At 42.1% G+C, this 26,937-nt stretch overlaps 1 protein-coding gene across 2 annotated transcripts in view; it reads left to right on the forward strand.

The window, feature by feature from the left end:
- LOC137623209 (E3 ubiquitin-protein ligase RNF185-like) overlaps window positions 1–25,871 on the forward strand; it is an 83,843-nt gene extending 57,972 nt beyond the window's left edge. The window contains exons 5-6 of one of the 2 annotated variants that reach the window (XM_068353926.1): window positions 7,789–7,882; window positions 21,466–25,871. In XM_068353926.1, coding sequence (XP_068210027.1) covers window positions 7,789–7,874 — 86 coding nt within the window. In that variant the 3' untranslated portion in view covers window positions 7,875–7,882; window positions 21,466–25,871. The remainder of the gene's footprint in view (window positions 1–7,788; window positions 7,883–21,465) is intronic. The other variant, XM_068353925.1, reaches the window with a different exon arrangement.
- Window positions 25,872–26,937: the final 1,066 nt, after the last annotated feature.

Genomic DNA, 26,937 nt, shown 5'->3' on the forward strand with positions numbered 1-26,937 from the left:
TTTTTTTTTTAATTTCCAAGACTACAGTAAGCAAAACATATGTAATAACACCATCTTTACATATACTTATGAACACTACTTGTTATTTATATGTAAGCATATCCTCGAGTGTTTGCTTAAGGTCAGACGATTGTGTTTACATGTTTTCAGATGGGCTCGCATAGAAAAAATTTCTATCATTGATATAAAGTTTTTCATTGAATAGGCTCTACCAATAATGAATAGAGTAAGAATGGTTTAATTAATTCCATGTTAATAAGTATGCAGTAAATAAATATAAATACCTCAGAACCTCTTATGGTGACCTTTGGCAACTGATTGCCACTAGTTATCTGAATTTAGTCCATTATATTTGAAGTCCGTTGTAATGATGTTCGTTGTTGCGAGGATCTACTGTATCTATCCCAAAAGATAGATACAGAAAAACCAGTGATTGGTCTCCTCACTATTGTGAGACATTTGGTCTCCCCACATGGTCTCTCACTGCAGGATAGTTCACCATGTGATTGCTCTTCGTAACATCCAGGTCACCGGTGATGCTCTTGAGATCATTCGTTGCCTATTCTTTCCCCACATAGCCAGCCCATTCGCTAGCGCTCCCGGGAACAAGAAAGGCTGACCATCTAGGACTGCTCTCAGTTCACTTACAAGCAATGAGATGCCTCATTGCAATCTTGACTGCTAAGTGACTGGTCTGCATGCAACGCCCTATACCGTACTCACCTCTACGTACCACAAAAGCTAAAGTATGTTGTACTTCTTGAGCCTCTGGGTGAGTCAGGGCCAAAAGCAGTTCTTCTTTTGAAGGGGAGGCCATTCATTGATTAAGCTCCCATTCATTCTCTTCAGGGTTCCGTTTTTGGTCCTAATCTGCGAGGAAAGAACTATCTCCCTCGCAAGGAAGGGTCTCGGTTGTCAATGTCCCAACCTTGCCTGACTCTGGTTCAGAGCCAGCATAGTCATAGAACCCAGAGACTGTGTGTTCATATGTTAATGCTCTTAATCTAATTCTTGTGTACGGTGACCTTTAAAAGGCTACCATGGCTCCTGTGAAAGAGGTTCGACTGTCATTGATCGTGCTTTTAGCATTGCCTCCAACTGGAATGATGGTGTTCCTTTCTATGAGGTTATGACATAGTAATGACATCACTCACAGTAGATGAATTTCAGCAATTGAGAGACTTTAGTTCTAGTGAGCCAGATCTCAAGGGTCTCCCTTATACACACCGAGTATGTGCCTTGCACGTTGATACACTGGCTCAAGAGCAGGGGAGTGAATGTTTCATTTGTATTCATGTTTTATGGGATTCCCTGTACTAGTCTTTCACTGGAAAGTCCATGGAGACTACACAGCACATTAATTCCAAATATATATATAAAACTATTAAAATGCTGAGAAAATTTCCAATTTACAACTTTTTTGTATAAAATTATCTTTCATATGGTCTTTAGATTAACAAAATATTGGTCGAGAAACAACAAAGTTGATAAGAGTTTGAAATAAGCCCAAAATATTATTTTAATGGGGCAGAGTTACATTTCTTGAAGAGCTTTCTTTAAAATAAGAAAGTCATTGAAAATTTCTTCTTTTATAAACAAATTTTGTATGTGCTCGGTCATACATGAAAGGGTTCAGTGAAGTTTGAAACTGGTTTTGTTTGTTTAGCTAAAAAATTGGACAAAGAAATTTATGAATTTCATGAATAGAACTTACCTGGCATTTATATATTTATAGCTTAGTCTCTTGACGTTCGGCAGAATTTTTCAAAAATCGCGGCAACCGCCTTTTGGTGGTTGTGCGGTTAGGTGGTTAACAACCCTTATAGGGTGGTACTTGAAATCATTCCCGTTTTCTGTTCTTCAGATTATCTCTGCCGGCCGGATCGACAACACCGTTGGTCCGCCATTAGAGTTTTTCCTTTTTGCTTTCCCTGTGTCGCTGTACCGGACTTCTTTTTGGTGAAGGACTTGCAAGACCTCTTGAAGTCTTTTGAGACAACTAAACAGGTTCAGTTAAAGTCCCCTTCTTGGAACCTGGATGTGGTTCTGAAGTTTCTTTGCACCAAGAAGTTCGAACCCATCTCACAAGCTTCTCTTAGAGATGTAACAAAGAAAACCCTCTTCCCGATGGCCCTAGCCACAGTGAAAGATCTGCAAAAACCCCTTTCAAAGAACGCTTTGTCTTTTTTCCTGAGGGAGACTATAAGGGAAGCTCACCTCTTGAGTGAGGAAGAGCACTTCGGCCTTTTAAAAGTACGGGCTCACGAAGTGAGAGCCATTGCTACTTCGCTGGCATATTGTAAGAATATGTCAGTTAGGCAAATTATGGATGCAACGTTCTGGAGAAGCAACTCTGTGTTCGCCTCTCAATACCTCAGAGAGGTGAGAGTGGATTATGAGAGATGTTATACCTTGGGCCCATACGTAGCTACGGGTTCTGTATTAGGCAAAGGAGTTACTACCTCCCCTCAACCTTAGTTTTTGTATATCTGTGTGTGGGTTGGTGTTTTTATATCTATTCTGCTAGGTTAGGTGGTTAGCTTTAGTAAGGTTGCAGTTTTTATTATAAGGGTCGAAGGTAGTTCTGAAGTCTTGTCAAATTGTTGGTCCCACCCCGTTGACAGATTCGATTGAGTTGTTTTCAGCATGACAGGTCCACTCCTGGCTGACACTCCTAAGGGAAAACGACTCAAGAGGCAGGAACCTTTGAAGTCAGCTACCTTAGCAGGTAAGGAATCAAGGTGTTTTTTCTCCTACAACTTTTTGTTGTTTCCCCAACGATGTTTATTGTCTGTCACCCTCCTCCAAATGTGTGATTCAGCTATATACCTGTATATATAACTGCCAGGTAAGTTCTATTCATGAAAATGGAGTTTTTATGATAAAACAAAGTTTTATGAATACTTACCTGGTAGTTATATATATATTTTAAGGCCCACCCACCAATCCTCAGGAGACAGGTCAGGCATAGGTAATCTGAAGAACAGAAAACGGGAATGATTCCAAGTACCACCCTGTAAGGGTTGTTAACCACCTAACCGCACAACCACCACAAGGCGGTTGCCACAATTTTTTTAAAATTCTGCCGAACGTCAGAGACTAAGCAACATACAGTATATATAACTGCCAAGTAAGTATTCATAAAACTTTGTTTTATCATAAAAACTCCATATTTTATGCAACATATACACTATACCCAGACAAATTGTGCATTAAATGAATATAAGGGAAAATACTGTACGAAATAAAAGGAGAGAAGGATGATAAGGAATAAGGAATGGAATAAGAAGGAGAGTAAGGGCATAATGAATAAACATAGACTGATTTGTGTGAATGACTTAAATTTAGATATAAATAAAAAGGAAATAGAAAATAGGTGGTAGGTTGGCCAGGGTACCAGCCTCCCATTGAGATACTACCGCTAGAGAGTTAGGGGGTTTTTGGACTGGCCGGACAGTACCACATAGGATCCTTCTCTCTGGTTACGGTTCATTTTCCCTTTGCCTACACACACACACACCCACCGAATAGTCTGGCCTATTCTTTACATATTCTCTTCTGTCCTCATACACTGGACAACACTGAGATTACCAAACAATTCTTCTTCACCCAAGGGGTTACTGCACTGTAATTGTTCTGTGGCCACTTTCCTATGAGGGTAGAAGAGACTCCTTAGCTATGATAAGCTGCTCATCTAGAAGGACACTCCAAAATCAAACCTTTGTTCTCTAGTCTTGGGTAGTGCCATAGCCCCTATACTATGGTCTTTCACTGTCTTGGGTTAGAGCTCTCTTGCATGAGGGTACATTCCTCTTGGTTTGGTAAATTTTTGTAGTTTATATAGGAGATATTCATTTTAGTGCTGTTGCTCTTCTTAAAATATTTTATTTTTCCTTGTTTCCTTTCCTCACTGGGCTATTTTCCCTGTTGGAGCCCCTGGGTTTATAGCATCCTGCTCTTCCAACTAGCATTGTAGCTTAGCAAGTTATGATAATAATAATAATAATAATAATAAGGAAAGAATGAGAGAAAAATTTTAGCCTTTGGGCCAACATTCCCCTGAACAATTTACAGCAGCCTACTCTACTGAGCAGTGATGCAATGGTGCCTGGCATAAAATATTTTCCAGGAGCTTTCAGTTTACCAGCTGCAGTTATGTCAATTATCTGTGTATATTTTTTATAATGGTATCAACAGTTCAGCAGTTGATAGTCAAATCAGCAGTTAGTGAATCATTGGATAAGAAGGTTTTACTGTACCTGGACATGCAGATAGATATGGTTGCAGAAAAGTCTTTCAACCAGATGATTGTATATGAGGGCTTAGAGAGGTGGTGGTCTTATTCCTTTTCAAGCTAGAAATCCCATATTCAGTAGTGGTAATGGCTTCTTGGCTATCTTTCCTCATTTGAGAAACTTGTGTCACAGAGGTTTTATATCGGCAATCACCTCACTAGTGTCTGAAGCCTTACTACTCGTCAGTTGCAGACCTTCCTTACTATCTTGTTCCTATGAGGTAAGAGCTGTGGGAAAATTTTTCGTTGTGGCTTAATGATAGAACCTCATCAGGGAAGCTCCACTCAACTCCCCACATTCGGAGATCCTGCTATTCTCCGACACATCCAAGGAGGGGTAGGGTGGGCACTTGAGAAATCATGACTTTATGGGTTAGGGATGCAGAGGAAAAGCACTTGCTTATGAACCAATTTGATATGTGAGAAGCCCCTTTTTTATCCCTGCAAGCTTTTCAACAGAGTTTGATAGGGCACTCGATAGTGTAGAGCAACAATACTACCACCGTAATCTACCTTAACATGCAAGGAGGGACTGTCATACTGCCTTTTGAGATGATAAAATGGGTGCACATGTGGCCAGTGGACAATGCTGTAGAGCTGTTATCCAAGTTCATTCCAGGCAAGAGGTTGTTATAGCAGGCACAATCAGTCGCCAGGGGCAGGTTGTAGGTTCCGCGTGGGCTTTTCTTCCTTGCGCAGGGAAAAGGCGGCTTATTCTCTTAGGATTACTGGCAATTGATATGTTTACCTCAATTCTATGTGTTCTATTTCCCCATTTTAGAATTGTAGGAGGGCTTCAAGGACATTGTCTTACATACGGGATCACCTGAGTGTCTATGCCTTTCCTACATTTCAATCTAATTTGCAAGCTGATCAAGTGAGTGTTAATCACGTTAGGTCCTGAGGCCCTAGTGGCTCCCAAATGATCACAAGATGAGTGGGATCCTGATCTGTTAGTGCATTTAGTTGAGCTACTGAGAGAATTACCCTTTGTAACGCACTTCTTTGTCAGCGTCAGCCACACCTTCAGAGATACCTCTAATCTCAGGATTTGTCTTCACTTCATGTTTTGAGATTTTACAGCATCTCTTCTGATCGAAAGACCTTTTGCAAGGGACTGCTGAGGAAATATATGGCACCCTATGACAGGCTTCTGCAGGTGTCTACCAAGGAAAGTAGACTATTGTCTGTGATTGGTGTTGTAGAAGGGGTACTTCACTGATCTCTGATCATAGGTTCTTTAGTGCGGGTCAATGATTTCCTCATACCTCTCTTCTCTAAGGGAAGAGCCCCACAGTCCATACTGGAAGAAGGTACTGCTCAGAATTGAGCACATCCTTCCAAGTGAAGAACATAGACTTTTCTTAGCACTGGCAGGTTAAAGATAAAGGTTTCCATAAACAGTGTTTCTTGTAGCTTTGTGAGACCATTAGCTGCGCCTATACCTCAACCAGCTTGGGCAGGGGTTCACAAAATTAGGGATATCATGTCCTTCTTAGCACTCAGGAACAACCTGTTTGTGGCTCAGGTGTTACGACATGAGTCTGCTATTGTCAGACATCCTTTACTTTCCACTACCTGTCGGAGTATACTCGCAAGTGGAGTATCTGTACCTGTGTTCGTGTGGTGGCTGCTTAACAAGTCACCTAGTCAGCCTAGCTCTCTTATGAGGCAAAATACATCCCGTCTATGATAGCGTTGTCAGCATAACCTTAATATGAAAGATAGAATAACTGTCCTTCTATCCTCCCAACTCTCTTTGGGGTGTAGCAGTCATGACTGCTATGAGCCAGACTGGATGTCAGATGCAGGTGAGCTTCATATCTGAGCAACCTTTCTGTATGGTTAAAAGGTATCTCCCCCATGCTCCCAGATGGCAGGGGAAGGATGGATATAATATATTTAAACCCATCAGGAACCATCTGAGGACTCATTTAGTTGACATTATTGTCAACAACAACAGTGGAATGTGGCAGGACCTACGCTGAAACCTTCATATCCTGTCAGTGGCTTTTCATTCAATCAACACATCCCATATGGGGTTACAAGTTCTTCTTTGACAGAGAACATGTATATTTGGTATGTGCCTAACCTAAGGCCTGTATCATCTTCATGGTGAAACCATTAGGAGGTTGGCAGGAGTCATCACCTTCACTTCTATACAGGATCAAGGGCTCTGACATTAACCTGGAAAGTTATACCAGCATTATCTTAATTGTAGGAGTCTCCTATTAGAAGATGATGTTTTGTATTTTGTTGGAACACATCGCATGATTTTAAAGTAATTCATATTTTTCCAATTGTAAAATGTCGAGTCCTTTCAGTTATACTTTGTATCGCAACCTCCCCAGAAGTCCCAGGCCTAAGATCAAAAGTGAGTGTCTAGCTTATTGATGAGACTTGCCCACCACCTTTTCTTGTCAAAATTTTAACGGCTGTTCTAGCTTCACTGAAGTCGTACTCCTACAGAGGACTCAGGCTTTTATATTAAAAAAAAGATACAAATTACTATAAAAATTTGTGATATTTCTTCAGATGCACAAAAATAGACAGTAAAACAAGTTTATATCTAAAGTACTCTAAGTCGTTGGTTAAATTTCATGTAATTCATGCTGGGTAAGTTAGTAGTATTATGTCATTTGTGATTTACATTTTTCCTTCTCCGATTTGTAAGTAGGGAACACTAAATGTGGGAGAGGGTTCAATGCATTGATAGGGGATTTCTGTTTTCATGGATGAATTAACCTTACTGTATAACGCAGTATAAAACAACATATTTTATGTCGCACACACGTGTGGTTAACATGGTACCTTGAAAATTTTTCCCAGCAAATTTTCTAAATAGCATTTTCTTTTAACCTCTTTCTGACAAAATTAAGATTTTATCAAGATGTATTATTCTCTCCTTTAGAAGTAAATGCATCTTTTTGTGTTTTTTTTTTTTTTTTTTTTTTTATACAATTCAGACAGTACTTATAGTTCTAGGGACATGCAATGTAATGAGTCAGTAACCTCTGTGTATTGTATATGACTTTATTCATTCATTCCTTCATTCATTTCTATTCCATTGGCCAATCCATCTCATTGGAGGAAGAGTATTTAATTTCCTTTGCCATTAATCCTAAATACTTCCTATTCTCACCATTAATAATCAATTAGAAAATTGCTTTAGACCTTGATTTTTCATTTTAACAAAACTAATTTTTCACTTATGGCTATTGATAATAAAAGACGAAACCAGACTGTCCAAAAATTCTTGCCGTAGCTTTGAGATAAGGAACATTAAGAACATCACTCTGCTGTCACTTCCCATGTACCCTCTATGCTTTCTTCGGATTAACGGACTCCGCTGATGCTTACCGTTCACAATCTCCCAATCTCATTGTACCATGTTACTCCTTGTGTACATTCCTGTAGAAGGTTCTTTTGATAACATTTTGCCAAAGAAAGTCATCCATTCGAGAACTTACTGACTCATTGCATTGCTGTTACAGAAATGGAGAGAGAGTTGCCGCAGCTTCTGCAATATATTCTGCTCATAATGGCCTTCTTCTTCTATTGGAATCTCTTCTTTGGGTGACCTACAAGGTATTTCTTACTGTGCCCCGTTGTATATTGTCACAGTCCTTAGAGAATTTCATGTGTATTTTAGCATTATTGTAACATTTTGTCATAGAATATTGGGGTTGAGGGTTTGGATAGATTTTTCGTATTGAAGCATGAGGCATTGGTGTAGCTATTAGTCGATCTTCTGCCCATACCAATTGTAAAATAGCCACTGAACAAGTAATCGCATTACAGTAGTTAATCCCTTGAGTGAAGGAGTATTGTTTGGTAATCTCAGTGTTGTCAGGTGTATGAAGACAGAGAAGAATGTGGAAAGAATGGACCAGACTATTTGGTGTATGTATAGGCAAAGGAAGAATTAGCCTTAACCAAAGAGAGGGATCCAATGTAGCACTGTCTGGCCAGTCAAAGGACCCAATAACACTAGCGGAAGTACTGTATCTCAACAGGTGGCTGGTGCCCTGACCAACCTACTATCTGGGTCTTTAAATCCCTCCTCTTGCTAAAGAAAGTGCTCCAAAATAATATCGTTTTAATTTTGGATATGGCGTTTCATATCGTAGATGCTCTTAATTTTTATTGTTATTGGTGATGTATGAGGTCAGGTGGTTAATTGCATCATGTGATCACTTCATATGGCAGTGCATCTTTGTTCTCCTGGAAGTTTATCCACCAGCTCTTTATGTATTTACATTTGTGGGGTAATTTCTAATATTTTTTTTGTTCTATAACTGGAATACAAACTAGGGTATTTATGTAGGGTATTACTTTCGGCGAAGCTGAAGTAACGAGCCATTAAAGTTTAGCGAGGGTTAACTACCCACACCGCTAGTTAGCGGGGTGTAGGGAAGGGTAGCTTGCTACCGCTCACACACCTGTGATTTAGCTCACTTTACTTTTGGCTCGGATGATGAACGGACGTTGCCGCTCTTCGTCCTTCGCATTGTTTTGGACTGCCATTAATCTGTTTTTTGCTTTCTCTTTTTCTAGTGTGTGTTTACGTGTTGACTTCTGCAGCCATGCACACCTGCCCTGGAATCACCGGCCGGCCCTGCTGAACATTTATGTCGGTGGTGGACACCGATCCACACACCCTTTGTCCCGCATGCAGAGGTCAACGGTGTGAGTGTGATAATAAGTGTAATGAGTGTAGGGAGTGGTCTGCCTCCCAGTGGGAGAGGTTTGGGCAACGGCGGAAGAAGAAGTCTAAGCGGGATATTTCTTCTTCGAAGGTTCCTTCGAAGGGGGAAAACCTAAGGCCTCTTCTTCCGTCTCCCGACCCTCCTCCGAAGCTCCTACTCGTTCGGTCTCTTCCGAGGGACCGTCGAGTAGTAGCGTAGACCAATCTAATGTCGGCCAACCCCGGTCCTCGAGAGATGGTGTTGCTTCCTCCCTAGCGAAGTGGCCCTACCTCTCCCCCCAGGTGAGGCCTTGTCACTAACTTCCTTATTACAGGTTTGGTCGTCCTTGGGGCTCTCGGGTCCGCCCTCCAAGGACGCATTGCTCGTTGTAGTTGTTTGCGGACTGTGGCCAGAGGTAGAACCTGAACAGCCTAGTGTCCGAATGCCGACCACACCCCAACGTTCACTGCACAAAAAATATACAACAGTGGAATACCCAAAAATATGGGTAAAAGGCAAACAATCAAGGATGAACTGGGTACCACCCCTTTATTTTATACTGGGCAAGGGGACCCAGCAAGAACCTTACTGCCTCCTTTTATTTATCCGGCCTTGAGCTTGCTGAATAAACAGGTAGCATGACGACTGATTCATTTCTGGGAAATTAGCAGAATTTATATATAGCTATATATTCTTTAGGTAAGATGGTTTCAAGCTCGAGTAAAAATGTTAGAACATTAGGTGAAAGGGAATATTGTAATTTTTTTTTTAAATCTGACAACAGAATATAGTGTGGGAAAAAAATTATGATAAATATCTTGAAAGACTTAAAAAAACAAACAGTGGCTGAGAAGGGGACATCATGGTGAAAGGTTCTGAAATGAAATTCTGTCTTTATAAAAACAAGGACAAATATTTATTTGAAAAGGGAAAAAAAAACTGTTAGGATTACATTAACACTGTTTTGTCAAATTCTAGTAAGCAAGTAAAGGAAAAAATAGTAGCCCAGCTTCACAAAAACAAGATAAACAAAAAGAAGATTTGAATAATAAAAAAGAAAAGAAAAAAAAAGAACCATTCCCATGCTGTACACTCAGAAGTTTTCCTTAAACTATACTACTCACATCTATATGTTTTAGTACATGATAAACACAACCGTGTGTATTGCCTGGGTGGTCCAATTATCTCCACAACAACTCTAATCAACCAACTAAATGAAAATATATCACTGAAAATACTGTACTGCAATAATTTTCCCTAAAGAAATACTGTCCTTATCAATATCCAGTCTACCATTAGACTGCAAAGTTACTTGAAAATTCGTGGCCTCTGAACAGTATGGCCGCATACTACGCTGTGCAGATCTTTGTGGGATTATAATAGCAGTGTCTAGAAATTCTCTTAATTGTAAACCTGCATTGTGATAAAGTTTCGTTGTCATTGAAACTTTTCTGACTAACCACAGTAGTACCTAAATCTCTCATTCTTGGAAGGGGTTTTAATAATTTTGGAACAACCAGACTAAACTCGAACACAGTCATTCTCCTCCTAACATCGGAATTCACTTCCTGGGCCTACGACCAGATATGCCAATTCACTAGCTCCTGTGAACTATTAATGTTTATGACACCCTTTAAAATTTTTTTCTAAAATTCTACCTGGGTCAATTACAAGTTTGGGAAGTGACTCATGTAGCAGGGCAGAAATATTTACAATTCAAGTCTTCACCAGGCTGACTAGCAACATAAACAGGTACAGGATGATGCAGTACCCTTCCAATTATTTTTTCAATTTCCAAATTCTAGTTGCCTCTTCAAACCCTACAGGGAGTAGGGCGTGCTGCAAAAAAAAAAAAAAAATATCATTAGACAAGTTGTAGGACCAAAATATAACAGATAACACGTGTAATGAAAAAATAATTAATTTGTATTTTTCTTTAACTTCATTCGTTTAATATTTTCCTCATCGTCAGTGCTCTACTGCACTTCGGCGTGCCCCCTTCACCTGCTCGTCCTCAGCACCCACCACCGTGCCAACGATCTCCAACGCTACCGCGCTCACCGAATCTGCGCGCATACGCGCAACTTTGGTCTCCTGCTCGCCATCCTAGACGGCAGCTACAAGCTGCGCCTACGCGCCCACGATCTCCTGCGCGCCCTGCGCCTATGTGCCCACGGTCTCCTACGTGCCAGCGTTCTCCTGCGCGCCCACAATCTCCTACTCGCCAGCACTCTCCTGCGCGCCCTGCGCCTACGCGCTCATGATCTCCTACTCGCCAGCGCTCTCCTACGTGCCCGTACTCTCCTGCGCGCCAGAGCGCTCATGCACACGAGCTCTCTCTTACGCACCAGCGCTCTCCCGCATGCCAGCACTCGCCTGCACGTCATCGAGCTCCGGCGCGCCAATATTCTCCTACACGCTGTTACGATCCTCGTGGGGATCGAACCAGGTTCTTTTGAATTGATTAATGAAATTGGGGTTTTTCGACCACAATAAACAATTAAACAAAAGGAAATATAGAAAGAAAACTCGCAAAAGAAAATACTACTCTTCACAGCTGCTCTTGACGGTTGACAGGAACGTAGATATTTCAGGTCCAGGCGTTTCGTGGTCTGTAATGAGGGCAGGGGTCAACTCGTTCTGACATCTCGGACAAGGCTGGTTACATCTGCATTCTGGTCCTTACGTCTTCTCTCCTTCCCTGTGCTTGTCTCTCTCTCTCTCTCTCTCTCTCTCTCTCTCTCTCTCTCTCTCTCTCTCTCTCTCTCTCTCTCTCTCTCTCGTTCTATCTGTCTTACTCTCTCTTCTCTCATTCGTACTCTTGTTCTGTCTTTTGTACTCCGCTTCTCTCGTTCTCGTTGAAGTTTTTATATCCCTGTATGGGAGGGGTTAACTATGGACAATTCCATATAAGGAAATTTTCTCCTTTCTTCATCCTTATTGGTTTTCCTTAAAACCATGCCTCTGATAACATCTAGACGAACGCTCTGCTGGTGTAATCAAGATCCATATCGCGCTATAATTGAAGCGAGGCATGTGTTTACCTTGGGTTAATGTATATTCTTCGGCGACAACACTGCTCCTCTTGTCCTATGGGTCCTTTCATAACGTTGGCTCCTTGGTTTGCTACAGACAGAGGATCGTTATGCCCAAAGACTGCTGAGCTAGGCACCTCTAATAAATTTCTTGATCTCCATCAGGCCCGGTGACAGTTTCCAGTAAAACACTAGCGGGACCTCCTCTCTCTCTCTCTGTTTCTCAAGAGTAGAAAATTCACATGTTTTAATATTCTTTTCTATATTATTCTATCTACCCATGACACACGCCACCACACTCCTGTGCGCCATTACACCCCTGCGCGCCAGCGCTCTCCTACGCACCAACACACTCCTGCACACGTGCCATCACTCGCCCGCACGCGCAAGCCAGCGCTCATCTGCGCACCAGCAAGCACTCTCCTGCATGCCAGGTCTCTCCCGCGTGCGCGCGGACCAGGACATGCACACCTGACACTCGCCCGCACGTGCGTGCCAACACTCGCCAGCGCGACAGCTCTCGCCCGAGTGGCACCACTCGTTCGTGCGCACAAGCAAACTCTCACCCATGTGCCAGCTCTCACCTGCGCGCCAACTTTCGCCCATGCACGCCAACGTTCTACCGCGCATCAGGCATGTGCACAGGAACTGCACTCGGCTAGGTCATCATAGCCTCACTCCCCTCCCTGCAAATGCATTTCAGCATACCCATCGGGTACGCAGAGGGGTTCAGGATCCCGAAATTGCCTTCTTCTAAGGTGGACCCACCTATTACGGTAACTCCTCGTCAGGAACCTTCGGTCCCTTTCTCTTCAAGGGATCTGTCTGACAGTGTATCGGTCAGTCAGCAGCCATGGTTCAGTGCCCTAGTCAGAGCTGTGGCACAGGCCTTCAATCCTGCCCTGTCTGGCCGCTCGTCAGAGCAGCCTATAGCTCCAGACTTCCGACACGGAACCATGGCTTCGTCCACCCCATTGAAGAGGAAAAGAGGAGTTTCTGATGCGGTCACTTCCTTGAGGGTGAAACTGACTCCAGTCAGGCCATCAAGGCTAGTCCATTCAGTATCTCCCCTGAGATACTCTCCCACCTCACTTTTACCAAGGGAGTCGCGTGAGGAAAGGACCTCCTCCATTCCGCTGTCGCAGGAAACTTCACTTCACGCTGAGAGTTCCCTACCGTTAGAGATCAGGAAGGACACAACATTTAGGCCTTCGATGTTGGAGTCTTACCTCCGTCCTCGGAAGAAGTCCAAAGACTCCAAGACCCTGCCAAAGTCGTCAACCAGTACTACATAGACGGAGACAGCCAGCACTCGAGGGAGTCCCCAACCCACCCCGGGAAGAGCTTTCGTGGGTGGAAGATGGAGACTTTGCTGCAAGTCCGACAGCAGAAGGAGAGCAAAAAGAGTCAGAACATGCATTTTGGCAGGTCTTGACTCTTATAAGGGTTCTCAACGGGTTTACCGACCCAGAGATAACCACTCTGGAGGGCAAGGACACGGTCTTAGACCGTGTCTTTGGCACCCAGAAACCCTCAAAGACCAGTGCACCCCTGCCCTGGTCTCAAAGGTTGAAGGGTGCCAGGGCCAAGATTGTCCTACAGCTCTCCAAGTTTGCCTCCTCCAACCATTCCGGCTCTACCAACAAGCTCCTCCCACCTCCTCGTGTACAACAGAGGAGGTACTTTGAGATCCTGGGGGAGCCCAGTCCAGCTCTTCCTCTTCACCACTCTCTGGAAGATCTAACTAAGGGGATCTCTCTTGAGAGACACTCCAGCCGGCAGGTCTCTTTCTCGGCGGATGAAATCCTTAATCAGGAAAAGGTCACAAAGTATGCTATGCAGGCTACTTTGTGGCTTGATATCTGGTTAGGGACCTTGGGAATCCTGGTACAAACTGAGGATTTCTCCAAGGAACATACCAGGAAGGCATTGGAGACTTTCTTTCTCTCAGGCACTCGCACGATCGAGTTTCTTGCCCACCAAGTTTTGAACTTGTGGGCAAACACCATCTTGAAATGTCGAGATGCGGTGTCTGAGAGATTCCACCATCAAGTCCCCAACGTCGAGATAACTAGGCTCAGACATTTCTCTCTGGAGAGAGCCCACCTGTTTGAGCCTAAGGATGTGGAACATACTGCTGAGAGATGGATGAAGTCCCATCAGGACTCCCTCTTCCATAGGGCTTTAACATCCAAGCCCTATAAACCTCCAGCTCTTCAGGCTTCCTCCGCCCCATTGAAGGGGAAAAGAGGAGTTTCCGACTCGGTCACTTCCTTGAGGGTGAAACTGACTCCAGTCAGGCCATCAAGGCTAGTCCATCCAGTATCTCCCCAGGGATACTCTCCCACCTCACCTCACCTCACCTTACCTCACCTCACCTTTACCAACCAATGAGCTGGCCTCTCTCTTTGCATTCGGGACTCTCAAGAAAAGACAGCTCTGGTGTTCTTTTGTTTCGAAAGGAGTCGCTTCTCCTCAGAAGTCCGCACTTATGTTTTCTCCTCTCGACGAGGATCATCTGTTTCCCAAAGAAATAGTGGTCAAGATTCTGTCCGCACTGGATAAGAATTCTACTAATGACTTGCTTGCCCAGTCTTCTAAGCAGGTTAAACCCTCGACTGTGACGACTACCACCTAGGAATTACCCTTGCAGAAGAAACCCCTTCGAGGGGGTAGGTCTAGACCGTGCATCAGGCCTTGATCGAATTTACGACACCCAACCAAGTCCTCGACCAAAACGACACGAAATCATCCAAGTGATTTTTCAATCCTTCATGCTCTGATAGAGGGCAGATTGAGCATTTTTTGGGAGGAATGAACTCGCAGAGGGGCAGAGCCCTGGAGACCAAATTCAATATGGAAACAATTTGTTTAGTGTTGGAATCCCTTTGTCAAGGGGACTGGATGGTATTCCTGGATATGCAGGACGCATACTTCTACATTCTAATTCACCAGGACTCCAGGAAATACCTTCGGTTTGTGTTCATGGGCAAGACCTACCAGTTTCGAGCTCTTTGCTTTGGCCTCTCGACAGCTTCGCAAGTATTTACGCGAACGTTAACTCCTCTGGGAATGTGGTTACACCTGGTCAGGTTACGCTGATCTCTCGATTTGTTCAAGAGAAAATGAACGTGTTGCCGAATGGACTAAGTCGCCTTCTTCAGGTACTGCTGTTAGAATGGATATGTGGCACGCAGGACCTTATTGGCTTGCACGACCAACTTGGTGCGCACGAACAACTAGGCGCACGCAATCAGTTGAAGTGCGCGAACAACTTTATGACAGGGTTGTTTGAACTCTCATTGCGCAAAGTGTTCATGAGTGCACAATAGTTTTACTCTTTTGGCAGAGTTTTCGAACTCTCATTCCGTGAATTGTTCGCGCGCGCCCATCGTCATCAAGAGTTTTACTCTGATGACAGAGGGATGCCTGCTGCCTAAGGGTTTACGGATCTCTACAGGTAACTATGACACAGTTACTTTGGGTCCTGGTCACATAACACAATTCCTGAAAATTCCGTCAGGAATCAGTGACAGAGTTCCTGCGGGTTCTCAGCACAACATTCCTTAAGGTCGTGAGAAAGGTATTCACAAATAGATTTTGAACCCCTAGGTTCTCATCCGAATCTCTCGGTTTCCTCGATCCTGAGGTTTCTGAAAACTCTATGGTCGACCTCCCTCCCCCTCTATGGGATGGGCCTTCCAAAGGTGTGACTTGTTACGTCACACTACGCTTCCAGCTTATTACTATATCAGCTAGTCTGGTTTCGCCAGCACCGATCCTTTCGTTTTCGAACGAACCACCGTCATTTTTTTTCCTCCACCTTCCCACTTCGAGTGGTTTGGTTAGTAGACGGAAATGAGCGAGGAATAAAAAATTCTTTACATTCCAGTTCATTTTCCTGGCAGGCTTTGCCTGATTTAGACAGTAGCAACTTTCAAGAAAAAACTGAAGACTATCTCTTTGGGAAGTGTTATAATAGTGATCTGAAAACAATTAAGCCTGAATACAAATGCCAGCGAATAACTGAAAAATAACAGAGTGAAATATAAACTGGAAAGAAATTATTTTCACACATCAAGGCCCACCTGAACAGACTCTTAGTGTCTGATGGAGGGCGAGAAATAAACCCCTAAAAATAAAAGTAAAAGCAAGTAGTTTTTCTCACTAGCGAGAAAGCGTTCGATGGCAACCCCTTCGGGTAAGCGGTCGATGGAAATTATGTCTGGCATTCTTAAAGCAAACTCCCACATACGATACTTCACCCTTTTCGGGAGACTCGTTCCTGAGAAGTGTTTACAGAACTTCAATGGGTGTTGTTTAGAATTCATGAAGGCCGTAGGCCGTCCTGGAGCATGCTCTCTAGCCAAGACAAAACTGCGAGGTAACTGTCTTAAACTCGGTTCTACCGTTTGATAGAGGCAGCCTGCCCCGTCATTGTACCCTGGGTATAACGACTTGCTTTTTACACGATAGGCTTCCGAGACCTTTTATTCTATCCTTACAGGGTTAGTTTCGAACAATTAGTCCCGAAGGAACGTTGTTAGCTGACATTAAGAGAACAATAGCAACAGTGTGGGCAACTTTTCATTACGTTTACGAAAGTTTCAAACTCCGCCCACAGGTAACCAGACATCCGTTTTCTATGTAATGAACACTGGCTAGCCCCTCACATACAGAGGAGGGGTAAACCAAAGGTGAAGTGATCGCCTCTTTAAGTGTATATTTTGTTTGATAACATGTTCACTTTTTTTTCAAGAAAATATTACAGTTAATCAACGATCAAAAATCTTACGGCAATAATGTTGCGATTCGTCGCACATACAATATTCGCGCAACTTTTCTAATCCGTGGCCACGAAAAGTTTTTCTCAAAAACCTGACAGACTTGATAGGCTAGGAAGAAGAAGAATGACTCTTATGTCCCGTGCGGGCATTAACCCTTTTACCCCCAAAGGACGTACTGGTACGTTTCACAAAACTCATCCCTTTACCCCCATGGACGTACCGGTACGTTCTTGCAAAAAACTGCAATTCAAATTTTTTTTTGCATATTTTTTATAATTTTTTTTAGATACTTCAGGCATTTTCCAAGAGAATGAGACCAACCTGACCTCTCTATGACAAAAATTAAGGCTGTTAGAGCAATTTAAAGAAATTATACTGCGAAATGTGCTTGAAAAAAATTAACTCATGGGTGTTAAGGGTTGGAAATTTCCAAATAGCCTGGGGGTAAAAGGGTTAAGATATTATCTCCGCAGAACAAAGTGTTCTGAGAGAGTTGATTGTAGAAACACATTATCTAGCTAACGACGCAGTGTTTCCTTTATTGAGAATGAAAGCGCACAAAGTTCGAGCGGTAGCGACTTCTCTCGCTTTTCGACTAAACTAGTCGCTATCCGCCATCCTACAAAGCCATTTCCTTCCAAAAGAGACCACGCTTCCGCAGTTGAATGTATTTTAGCCTTTCGCATTGATATAGCTTTTAGATTCCCCCAACTTCTTTATCAGTAGTTGATTAGCCTGAACTGCCAGCTTTCCCATACCTTACAACACTATGAATACCACTTCTTGGTTATAACTTAAAATCTCACCATAATCTACATCGTCACTATTCCATGGGCGTTTTTAATGATTTCTGAATGAATTTGCTTCACTTTTCAACAAATGATTTTCAGAAATGCTATTGCCTGTCAACTGTTTTTCATTAATCCATATCAATAACCATTTTCCAATGTCATCTATGGTCTTACTTCTTTATTTGGAGAGCGATGACTCACCTTTTTCTATATTAGGGTTTTTTTTTAAAGAATTGTGTAGATAATTTGTTCTGGTATTTCACATTGAAAATGTTGGTCTCTCAGACACCTCTTTTTGCTCTTTCGGTTATCTTTCTTATTTCCATAGTGGTTCTCAAAACTTTTCTTCTTGGCATATCACTTCAATTACTAACCTTTTTAGAAGCCATCGTGCATGGATAAGCACTAAAAACACTAGCTAAAAACTAAAAGCTCCTTACAGAGAGAGAGAGTAAACTTATCCAGTATCTACCTTACAACTATATTTACCGAGATTGGCACATCTTCAGAAAGTACAGTACAGTAAATCATTTCAAAATACCCAGACCAACAAGTCCCTTTCAACTGGAGCTATCCATATTTTGATGACCTCCCTAATATAAAAAGGTGATCCGTCTCCATCCTTAAAACCCCCAATGTGAGAAAAATCACTTTCATGGGGTTCTTTGGTTATATGCAATTTCAAGACATCCAGGGCTTTACAAGTTGTTTTGGTCAAATAGTGTTCATTGAACACTACCTGAAATGAATCCAAGCCGTACAACATTCAGGTGTGGTACTTGGTGTTTGTTCCAACACAAATACTTACCTCGAACTACTTTCTTAGGAGTTACCTGTAATTTCCTCTCTACCGACCAGAGTTTTGTGTAGTATACCCTACACCCGTTTTCTATGGAGGGCTAACCCGGGAGTGAGAGAACGTGCCCCGAGGGTAGCCTTGAGCTAGGTCGAGGTCCGCTTGGGTCCCGTTAGTCAGTAAGTTCTCTGGTCGCGACGTGATACCATACTCTCACGTCGCTCTCGTCTCTCTCAACCCTTTGTGTCTGCCTCATGTGTCCCGCGTGGTATCTTTGTGCTTATCCCTTGTGTTCTTGCGTGTTCACTACCCTTCCTTGTGCTTCCCAAGTGTATCCCTTTGATTCCCTTCGTTCCTGTGCCTTGTGGTTGTGTGCTATGGAGCAGATCCGCCGTTGTCCTGGGCCTAGAGCCAGAAAGTCGTGTGGAGCGTTCCTTTCCAAGCCCGAAGTACAGTAGACCTTCACTCCCTTTGCGCTTCCTGTAGGGGCAGGATGTGCTCGCCATCGGATACGTGCACTGAGTGTGTTAGTTGGAGTGAGATACAGTGGGTGCGTTACGGCACTAAGAAGAAGAAGTCATCGAAACTTTCGCCCAGGAAATCTAGCATCTCTTCGACGTTACCGTCACCCAGTCGGCGGTCCGACGGGGCTTCTGTCTCGACTTCCCTTACCCAGAGTAGGGGAGGAGGTAAGTCCGTTGCGGGGAAAGAGCAGAGGGTTCTTCCCCAGGAGTCTAATATGTGTGAAGTGGGGGTTGCTGGGACTTCTCAGGCTAGTGGGGCGCCTGGTACTGCTGTGTCTGGGGGTTCTGGAGACTCTGCCCTTGTGCTTGGGGGGCACGTTTCCTCCGACGACCCCTTGTGGTATAGTAATGTTGTGCCTGTTTCTTCGCCCGCTTCGTGGGCCTGTGTTTCAGGTTCTTCAGCGGGTGGTGACGCCCAGGCTAAGTTGGACTCCACGGTAAGTGAGCCCTTCGGGTGGAAGCTCCCTAAAACGCCAGGTAGGTCCCCAATGCGGATGGAAGAGGGGCTAGATACCTGGTTCCCTAGTGTAGGGCGCCAAACCTCTTTTCCAGCTCCTCTGACGGCGGTTCCAGAAACCTTCCTACAACCCTCTACAACCCTCGACCTCTGGTACGCAGCAAGTCGCGAAGCCCTCCGTAGCCCCCGCTTCTGCCCGTCGTGCGGGTGGTACAGTTTCGTCGGGCTCTTCGGATGGTGGGGCTTCGTTCTCTTCAGAAGAGGAAACCAGGAGACATCGGCGCCGAAGGGAGCGGTCCAGGAGCAGGCGTTCCCGCTCAAGATCCCGTTCGAGGTTCAGTAGGAGACGGTCCCGCTCTCCACAGAGGAAGTACAGGAGGAGTAGGTCCCCCGATGGTGATTGGGTCTTCGTTCCCCGTAAGTCTGAATTGCAGCGTTCCCCGGACCGGCAGTCCAGGGATTTCTCCCCACGAAGGCCATCCTCCAGAGGCAGATATGACCCTCGCAGGGAGAAATGCGAGAAGGCCGCTTTAGGCAGGCGTAAGGCCGCGAAGCTTCCGATTCACCCCGCCCAGCGGGGGGAACCGTGCTTCCTTACGGGCAGCCTGGCCGAATCAGCACAGCTGGTTCGGCCCTCAGACTTAAAGGAACGGTTCCCTCCGTCGGGTCAGCCCACGGGATCCGCGTCCTCGTCCCCCAGAGAGAATACACGAACGGTAGTCCTCGCCGGCACGGCGATGCCAGTTCTGACCCCCAAACCTGGTGCGGAGGCTCCCGCCGGGGAAGACCGGTACCACCGCAGGGGAGTGCCTGTTGTTCCAGAACCGAAGCGCCCGGTGGGAGTGCCCGGTGACCCGGCTCCTCGGGATCAGGCGGAAGGTTCTGCGGACGGTAGAGAAGGTTCCCCGACCGAGGACTCGGCCTATCGGAAGGTTTTAGGCCTGATTCGAAGGCATCATAGGATTGAAGAACCGGTTCCAAGCGATGAGGACTACTGGAGGTCCAGCCTGACCCGCTTGATGCAGGCACCCGTCCAACAGAAAACCTCCCTGGCCCTGCCTGTGGCCCGAGATCTCGTCCTGGGACGGGCCCATGTCGATAGAGGTACTTGGTGTATTCATGACCTCTACAGGGGTAGTCCACAGAGAAGAATTAAGTCAATCAACACCTTGACTAAAGTTGTTATAAAGGAAAAGTTATTAGGTATGCCAGGTAAAATATTAAGATTAATCTAAATTTCTTTATCAATTTAAAACAGGTTATCAAATTTTAACACTTGGAAGGGAAGACAAATAAGGCCCGACTATGTTTAAAAGAGGCCAGCATAATTGCTGACAATGCTGATTAAATTGGTATAGAACCCAAATATAAAGTTTCTGAACTGCCAAAACTTACCTTCATATCATCACGTTAACATAAAGAAGAGAAAATACTGATTACTGTAACTTGACCATTTCGATCTTATTACACTTGAACAATAACAGCGTTGTTCACTCCTGGGTGACAAGTTCGAAGATGGAGGTTGGGCATAAAGTGATGCACTAGTGCCTCTAGCTGCGATGAGGGTTCCTTTCTATGAGGTGATGACATGGTAATGATGTCACTCATAGCAGATGAATTTCAGGAGTTGAGGTGCTGTATAGAGATCTAATGTGCCTGAACTTGAGGGTGTCTCCCATACACAGAGTTCTTGCTTTGGAAGTTAATTTATTAGCCCTATATCAGGGGAGTCATTATTTCTTTGGTATTTATGTTGCAGTGGATTCCCTGTTCTAGCCTTTCACAGGAATGCCCTGGGAGACCACACAGTACAGTACATTAAATCCAAAAAAAAATTGTATACTGTAAATAATAAAAAGGAAAAGAAAATACAGTACCCAGATGTAGGATAGCTCTTGAAACATTAAAATTGTTAATGAAAATAATTTTAGTTCTATTATGGCATTAGCAAAAGCAGCATGTTCCTGTGATATTGCTAGTATATGATTTAGACTGTATACTCTGAAAAGTTTTGATTCTAATACAAATATATGTTTGAAAGTAATATTATTCTAGTGTCATGTGTTATAAATGTTTTTTGGTGTTTTTTACAGCTCCAGGTACACAGCAGTATCAAGAGGAAAGGTTCCTCTCCCAAGTGCTGATGGCAATGGCCCTTTTATTTTTGTTCTGGCTAATACTTGTTTAAACTGTAAAAATGTGAACATAGAAACTGTGGTTCCTTGTTGATCACATTACATGAACTATAGCATTTTTTCCTTGTATATTTTAGGTATAATTTCAAAATTTCTTCTTTCGTACGTTTTGTTAAAGTGTGAATTGCATTTGTTACTTCCCATCCAGTCCAGTATCATGATGTTACGATTTTCAGATTCCTCCTTTTAAGTATACATTATCTTTGGTTTTTTCATCTGTATAGACTTTAAATAACCAGCGAGTTGCCTGTCATATTTTTGAGACATTTGATAAGACTGTATATCTATTTAAACACAAATGAGCTTTTCCTGCATACTCATATCAAAGATTCCTAGGATATATCTAGTAGAATTTATACAAGTGTAGGTTTTTGAATAATCAGGTACCAAGTCCAGTGTGCATTTTGGTTCTCTGGGTCACAGAGAAGGGCAGGTGATATTTTCTTTGAAGGATTTTACTGGAGTGTTTTTGCTTGGGTGTCTTAGACAAGCGATCACGGGTAAATTACTTTCCTGCTGACGAGAACTTGGCAGTTGTTTAGGTCCCTAATATTTTAAGGCTGCCCATTGCTTTTTATGTGTTTATGCATTGCCATTATGGTTACAGCTTATCTTTTTTATGATGCTGTTGGTCTTACTGTCATCACAGGAAAAATTGTTATGAATATAATCCTGATTTTGATCTGAATTTGGGTTTTTATTGAAAAATATATGATATGCTTACATCTTGGTTAACTGTAAATGCATGCAGCTTTGCAAGTTTTGATTTTACACTGCATTTGTTGTATTCGATAATGCTGTACAGTAATGAGAGTTTGGGAAAATTGGCTATGAGAATCCTTGGAAAGACCTCGTTTGCATCACAAAGATTTTGAAACAAGAAAGTATGGTTTAATTTTCACAATAAAAGTTGGTACTATCTATAGAAATGTATTTTAAGCAATGTACTTATAAATGTATGTATGTCTTGTCCTTGTATTTTCATGTTTTGTTAAGCCTTCAAATATGAGATCTTTCCAGTAATTGTAACGGTGTTCTTTTGTCGTTGTGATTACGGAAGCGGAAATGCATTGCCTTCAGAATATCCAAGTACCTGCTCATCATCTTGACAGTTTAAAAAGAAAATAATTGCTTTGTAGCATTTTGCAAATTTTGTATCTTATATTTTACTATGCTCATATCTCTTTTGTAGTGTTTGGCTTTTATCCACTGGCACAGATTTGCCGTCTGGGCTGGAAAGTTATTACAGAAACACTACCAAGAGGGTAGATGTATTCTTTTTGTATCATAGGAAGTACTGTATATTGTATTATACATTTTCTAAGATATGGGAAGTGTAAATAATTTTTGGAGTACTTTACTGTATTTCCAGCTTAATATATTTTTATCAGGATTACATACAGATCATACATAATACAGTTTAAGATCCTGCCTTTATTTATTCTGTACATTAATGTACAAAGGACTGTTTTTATTGAAGAGATGTTTTATTTAGCATTTTGGTAGTTTTCTTGCTCCATTCTTTCTTCCTTTTGTATAGCTGAGCAAATAAAAAATTCAATATTTTATTAAACTGTATTAGTGGAAAGAAATTTTAGATTGAATGTTCTTCAAGATGTCAGTATTGTTCATACAACTCTCGGTAATGTGAAATTTGATTCTAAAGGGTTTTGAAAGGGTTGTCATTAATTTTTCACTGAAAGTAAGTTTTGGATGCCTATGGATGGAGGTAAGCTGTGGCTTTCATGTTACGTGTTATCACATAGGTTATCATGGGAGTCTGGGAAATTGCTAGAAGTGAACAAATGAAAGGTATAGGATATTTTAGTATAGAGGGAACTAACCTACCAAGCAAGTTTTAGCGCGATTCGGAAAAGGTTCTCTAGAAGAACTTTAATGGGGTTCAAATAGCAAAATTTTGGAAATCCTTGTTCTAGATTTCAACTTTAGAATAAACAGTAAACTTTGAGAGTAAACAGTAACCCTTGAGACAAGTCAATTGCTTTAATTAACAATTAACAAGACATGATTATTAAGATAGTTAACTATTAATAATAATGACAATTCTCTATATATGAATTAGCGAAAAACTGTAGTTATTCCGAAAGAATGGCGTGAAAGGAACGGTTGTCTAGAAATTTGCTTTGTAATACCTACTTAGACAGAGTATCCCAGCTACCTATCAGACTCATTTTTGTAGGTTTTGATAAACCTTTTCAAATGTTCTGTATTATCAGAAGTATGAAGTGCATTTGAATATTTTTTATAGTGAATGCTATGAGGGACAGACTGTTATTAGAAGAGCTATGACGTTGCATCAAGAATTGTTTGGTATTATTAGTATAATTCATATTTTGGGTTTTATGTATGCAAGGCTTGTAAATAAAAATGCCATTTTTTAAGGATTCTCTTTTTATTAATACAGTTGAGAGTAGAGGGGATAAATAAAATCTTGAAAACAAAGTAAACGAGTTTAAAATGCTGGAAGACATGGTTATCTATGCCACAAATGACTTGCTGAGAAAACCAATGAAAAATTATTTATCTGGCCTAAAGAATTGTGTGTTACTAGGTTTATTAATTAACTGTTTATGGAATAAGTTGAGCTAAATACACATGTATATATTGTACATATATAATTTACATGTCTTCTTTCCTGTCCAGATGGAAATTTCTTTAATGGCAGTTGTCTTGCATCAAGTATCAATGGGCATAGATGTATAGCTCCTAAAAACATTGTCAAAAAGTCACTAAATTGCACTTCTGTTAAATCATTTCAAAGCACTATGCTTTGCATTGTTGCAATAGTTAATACAGTTTCATTTTTACCTGCCAAGGTACTTTCTGTGGTCTTTGTTTTATTTCAGTAAAAAGTGAACTGCTGTTTGAGACCATTGTAGTAAATGTCTTTCAGCCATCCTGTGGCTTCTTTATACTTTATAAAAAGAAAAGCAAGTACGATATGATTAACAAATTTCATGACCTATTCTTTTGATGCTTAGGAAAGACTTCGAAATATTTCTAGCAAGATATTAAGAAAAAATTACAGCAAAAACCATCTTTTTTGCTCTTCTACTGTTTTTACATAACACAGAACATTACAATTACTGATTAGTGGATGAAAATTATGACTTGTACTTTATCTCTCTATAATAATGAGCCTTTCTCTTTTCACCAACTTGTATCCTGAAACACCCGCGAATCATGACTCACAACACAATTGCATTGTATATGTAATAATTGAAGTGCAAGTGCTGCAACCAATCTTGATTCTTTAGTCCGATTTCTTCTTATGGGAGTGAACTTTGGCTTATTTTGTTTTATGTATGCTCTCTTTCAAACCCATTTGTTGATTTTTTTATGACAGCTAAGAAATTAATTTTTCCATCATTATTCGTGACATTGTTTGGCAGTAAGTGATTTAGTACTTCGTTTAATATTTAGTAGAATTAGCAGTTCACTGGTCTGGGTCACTTGTAAAATATTAGTTGTCTACTGAAGTCAGGTTTCAGCTTCTCGTACACACTCCTGCACACTATTGTGTAAAGACTCCTCTTTTTGTACTTGGAAAAAGTTAGAGTAGTTGTGTAGGATTTCTGATGAGACGGGGAAATGTCATCAGGGAACCTTTGTGTTCGGGTAACCAACATACTTCAGATTGTTGGGTGTACCGCTAGTCTATAATTAAACGTTGCGCTGCTCTTGTTTTGCATTGATTTTTGCTCCCTACATGTTTTAGCTTTCCAAGATTCATCCCCTGGAGGGAAACAACTTGATGCATTGCAATACTGTATGTAATGATGGAACTAATTGAAAGTCTTTTTGTGTTAGCAAGGATTACTTGTGTATATTGTACTGTAAATTGAACTAAAGGAAATCACATAGATTTGTGTAATTTTGTTGCTACTAGAAGTTTATAAAATTAGCACTTCATCACTATTCCCCGGCATTTAGTTTGATGCACTATATATAATTGCCAAAGTATGATGTGCACTTTTAAAAGATGTTTAGTTAAATGCCTTAATTTCAGCTTCAAGAATTTGATGTATATCTTTGCAAGTCTTACTTCTGTGTACTGTAGATTGCTTCTCTTATTTTCAATATTATGGCAATGTATTCATGGTACTGTATATATATATTTTTTCAATTTAGTATTCATTTTTTATCATAAATACTACAAAAAGTTTTCTTGTTGCATTGCTCCTGACCTGGCAACATAACTACTTGATGTACTTGTATATGTATGTATGTTATGGTTAAGTGTAAATATTATATTGGTATGATGAATAAAGGAATGTAATTTTGTTGGTGAGTTTGTTGCTCCTTAAGGTAGATGGGTCTTAAAGAAATAATGAAGATCTTTCCCATTTTTAGTGCAGTTGAAGAAATAAATGGGATTTATTCCTTTACCAAGGAGAATGGTAACAGTAAAGCTGGAATAAGGCAGTTGAAAATAATAACGATGTATCAACAACTGGCCGGTAGTTACAAGTCCAGTTGTGGGAAAGCCCTCCCCCCCCCTGCTTGCTTACTGACAAACCACTTTAATTCCATTCATCAGTGAGGACAGACGTTTATGCAGGCTGTGAATTTTGGCAGATAATAATTTTCAACGTTTTTCTTTTTCGTTTCCACTTTATTAGTGACTCTTGTGTGTGTTTGTTGTGGATGCTGACGGGTATGTGAAAATGCCTGGCAGTGCCGCCTAAGATCTGTGGCACATTTATGAGTTCAAAGGATACAGAATATCATCAGCTTTTCCCTGCCTGCAGAGGATACTCCTGCAGTCAGGCCCCTCCCTTCGACAAATGTCTGGAATGGGAGACGAATGGTAGGAGGAAGAAGTCAAAAAGGTGTTCGGCCTCTTCCACCCCCAGTACTCCTCCTTCAGATTCTTCTCCATTGGTCTCCTCTGGGGGCCAATCAGAGAAGAGTGATGATCCTTTAATCTTGGGGCAAGCCTCGGGACAATGGGTTCCTTCCTTTTCCCCTAGCGAAATGCGTGGACCTCCTCAGGGGGACGCACTCTTTCCAGGTTGACGATGCCTTATGTGTGTTACGGCCCACCTAGGGGATGGCAGGTTTGCTTTCTGAGGGGTGGCTGAAGATGGCCCTTGTTCCCACAGCAGCATGCAGCCCCTACTTTGAAGGACGTTAACCATTTAGCGTCTTCTGAGGAGCCTGCAGTAGTCTCCAATCCACCCTCAGTATCTTCGGAGGGAGGTGATTCTCCCAGATACCTTTCAGGTCCTGCATCTCCAAATGGGAAGTCCAAGAAGCGAGTGCTTGACTTACACCACTGATGAAGGAATTCTTATTGGAGTCTAGCTCTGCTGAGCATGCTTACAGGGTTTGTTCCTCAAGATATGT

The sequence above is a fragment of the Palaemon carinicauda genome, chromosome 30 (assembly GCF_036898095.1).
Source record: "Palaemon carinicauda isolate YSFRI2023 chromosome 30, ASM3689809v2, whole genome shotgun sequence".
Lineage (NCBI taxonomy): Eukaryota > Metazoa > Arthropoda > Malacostraca > Decapoda > Palaemonidae > Palaemon > Palaemon carinicauda.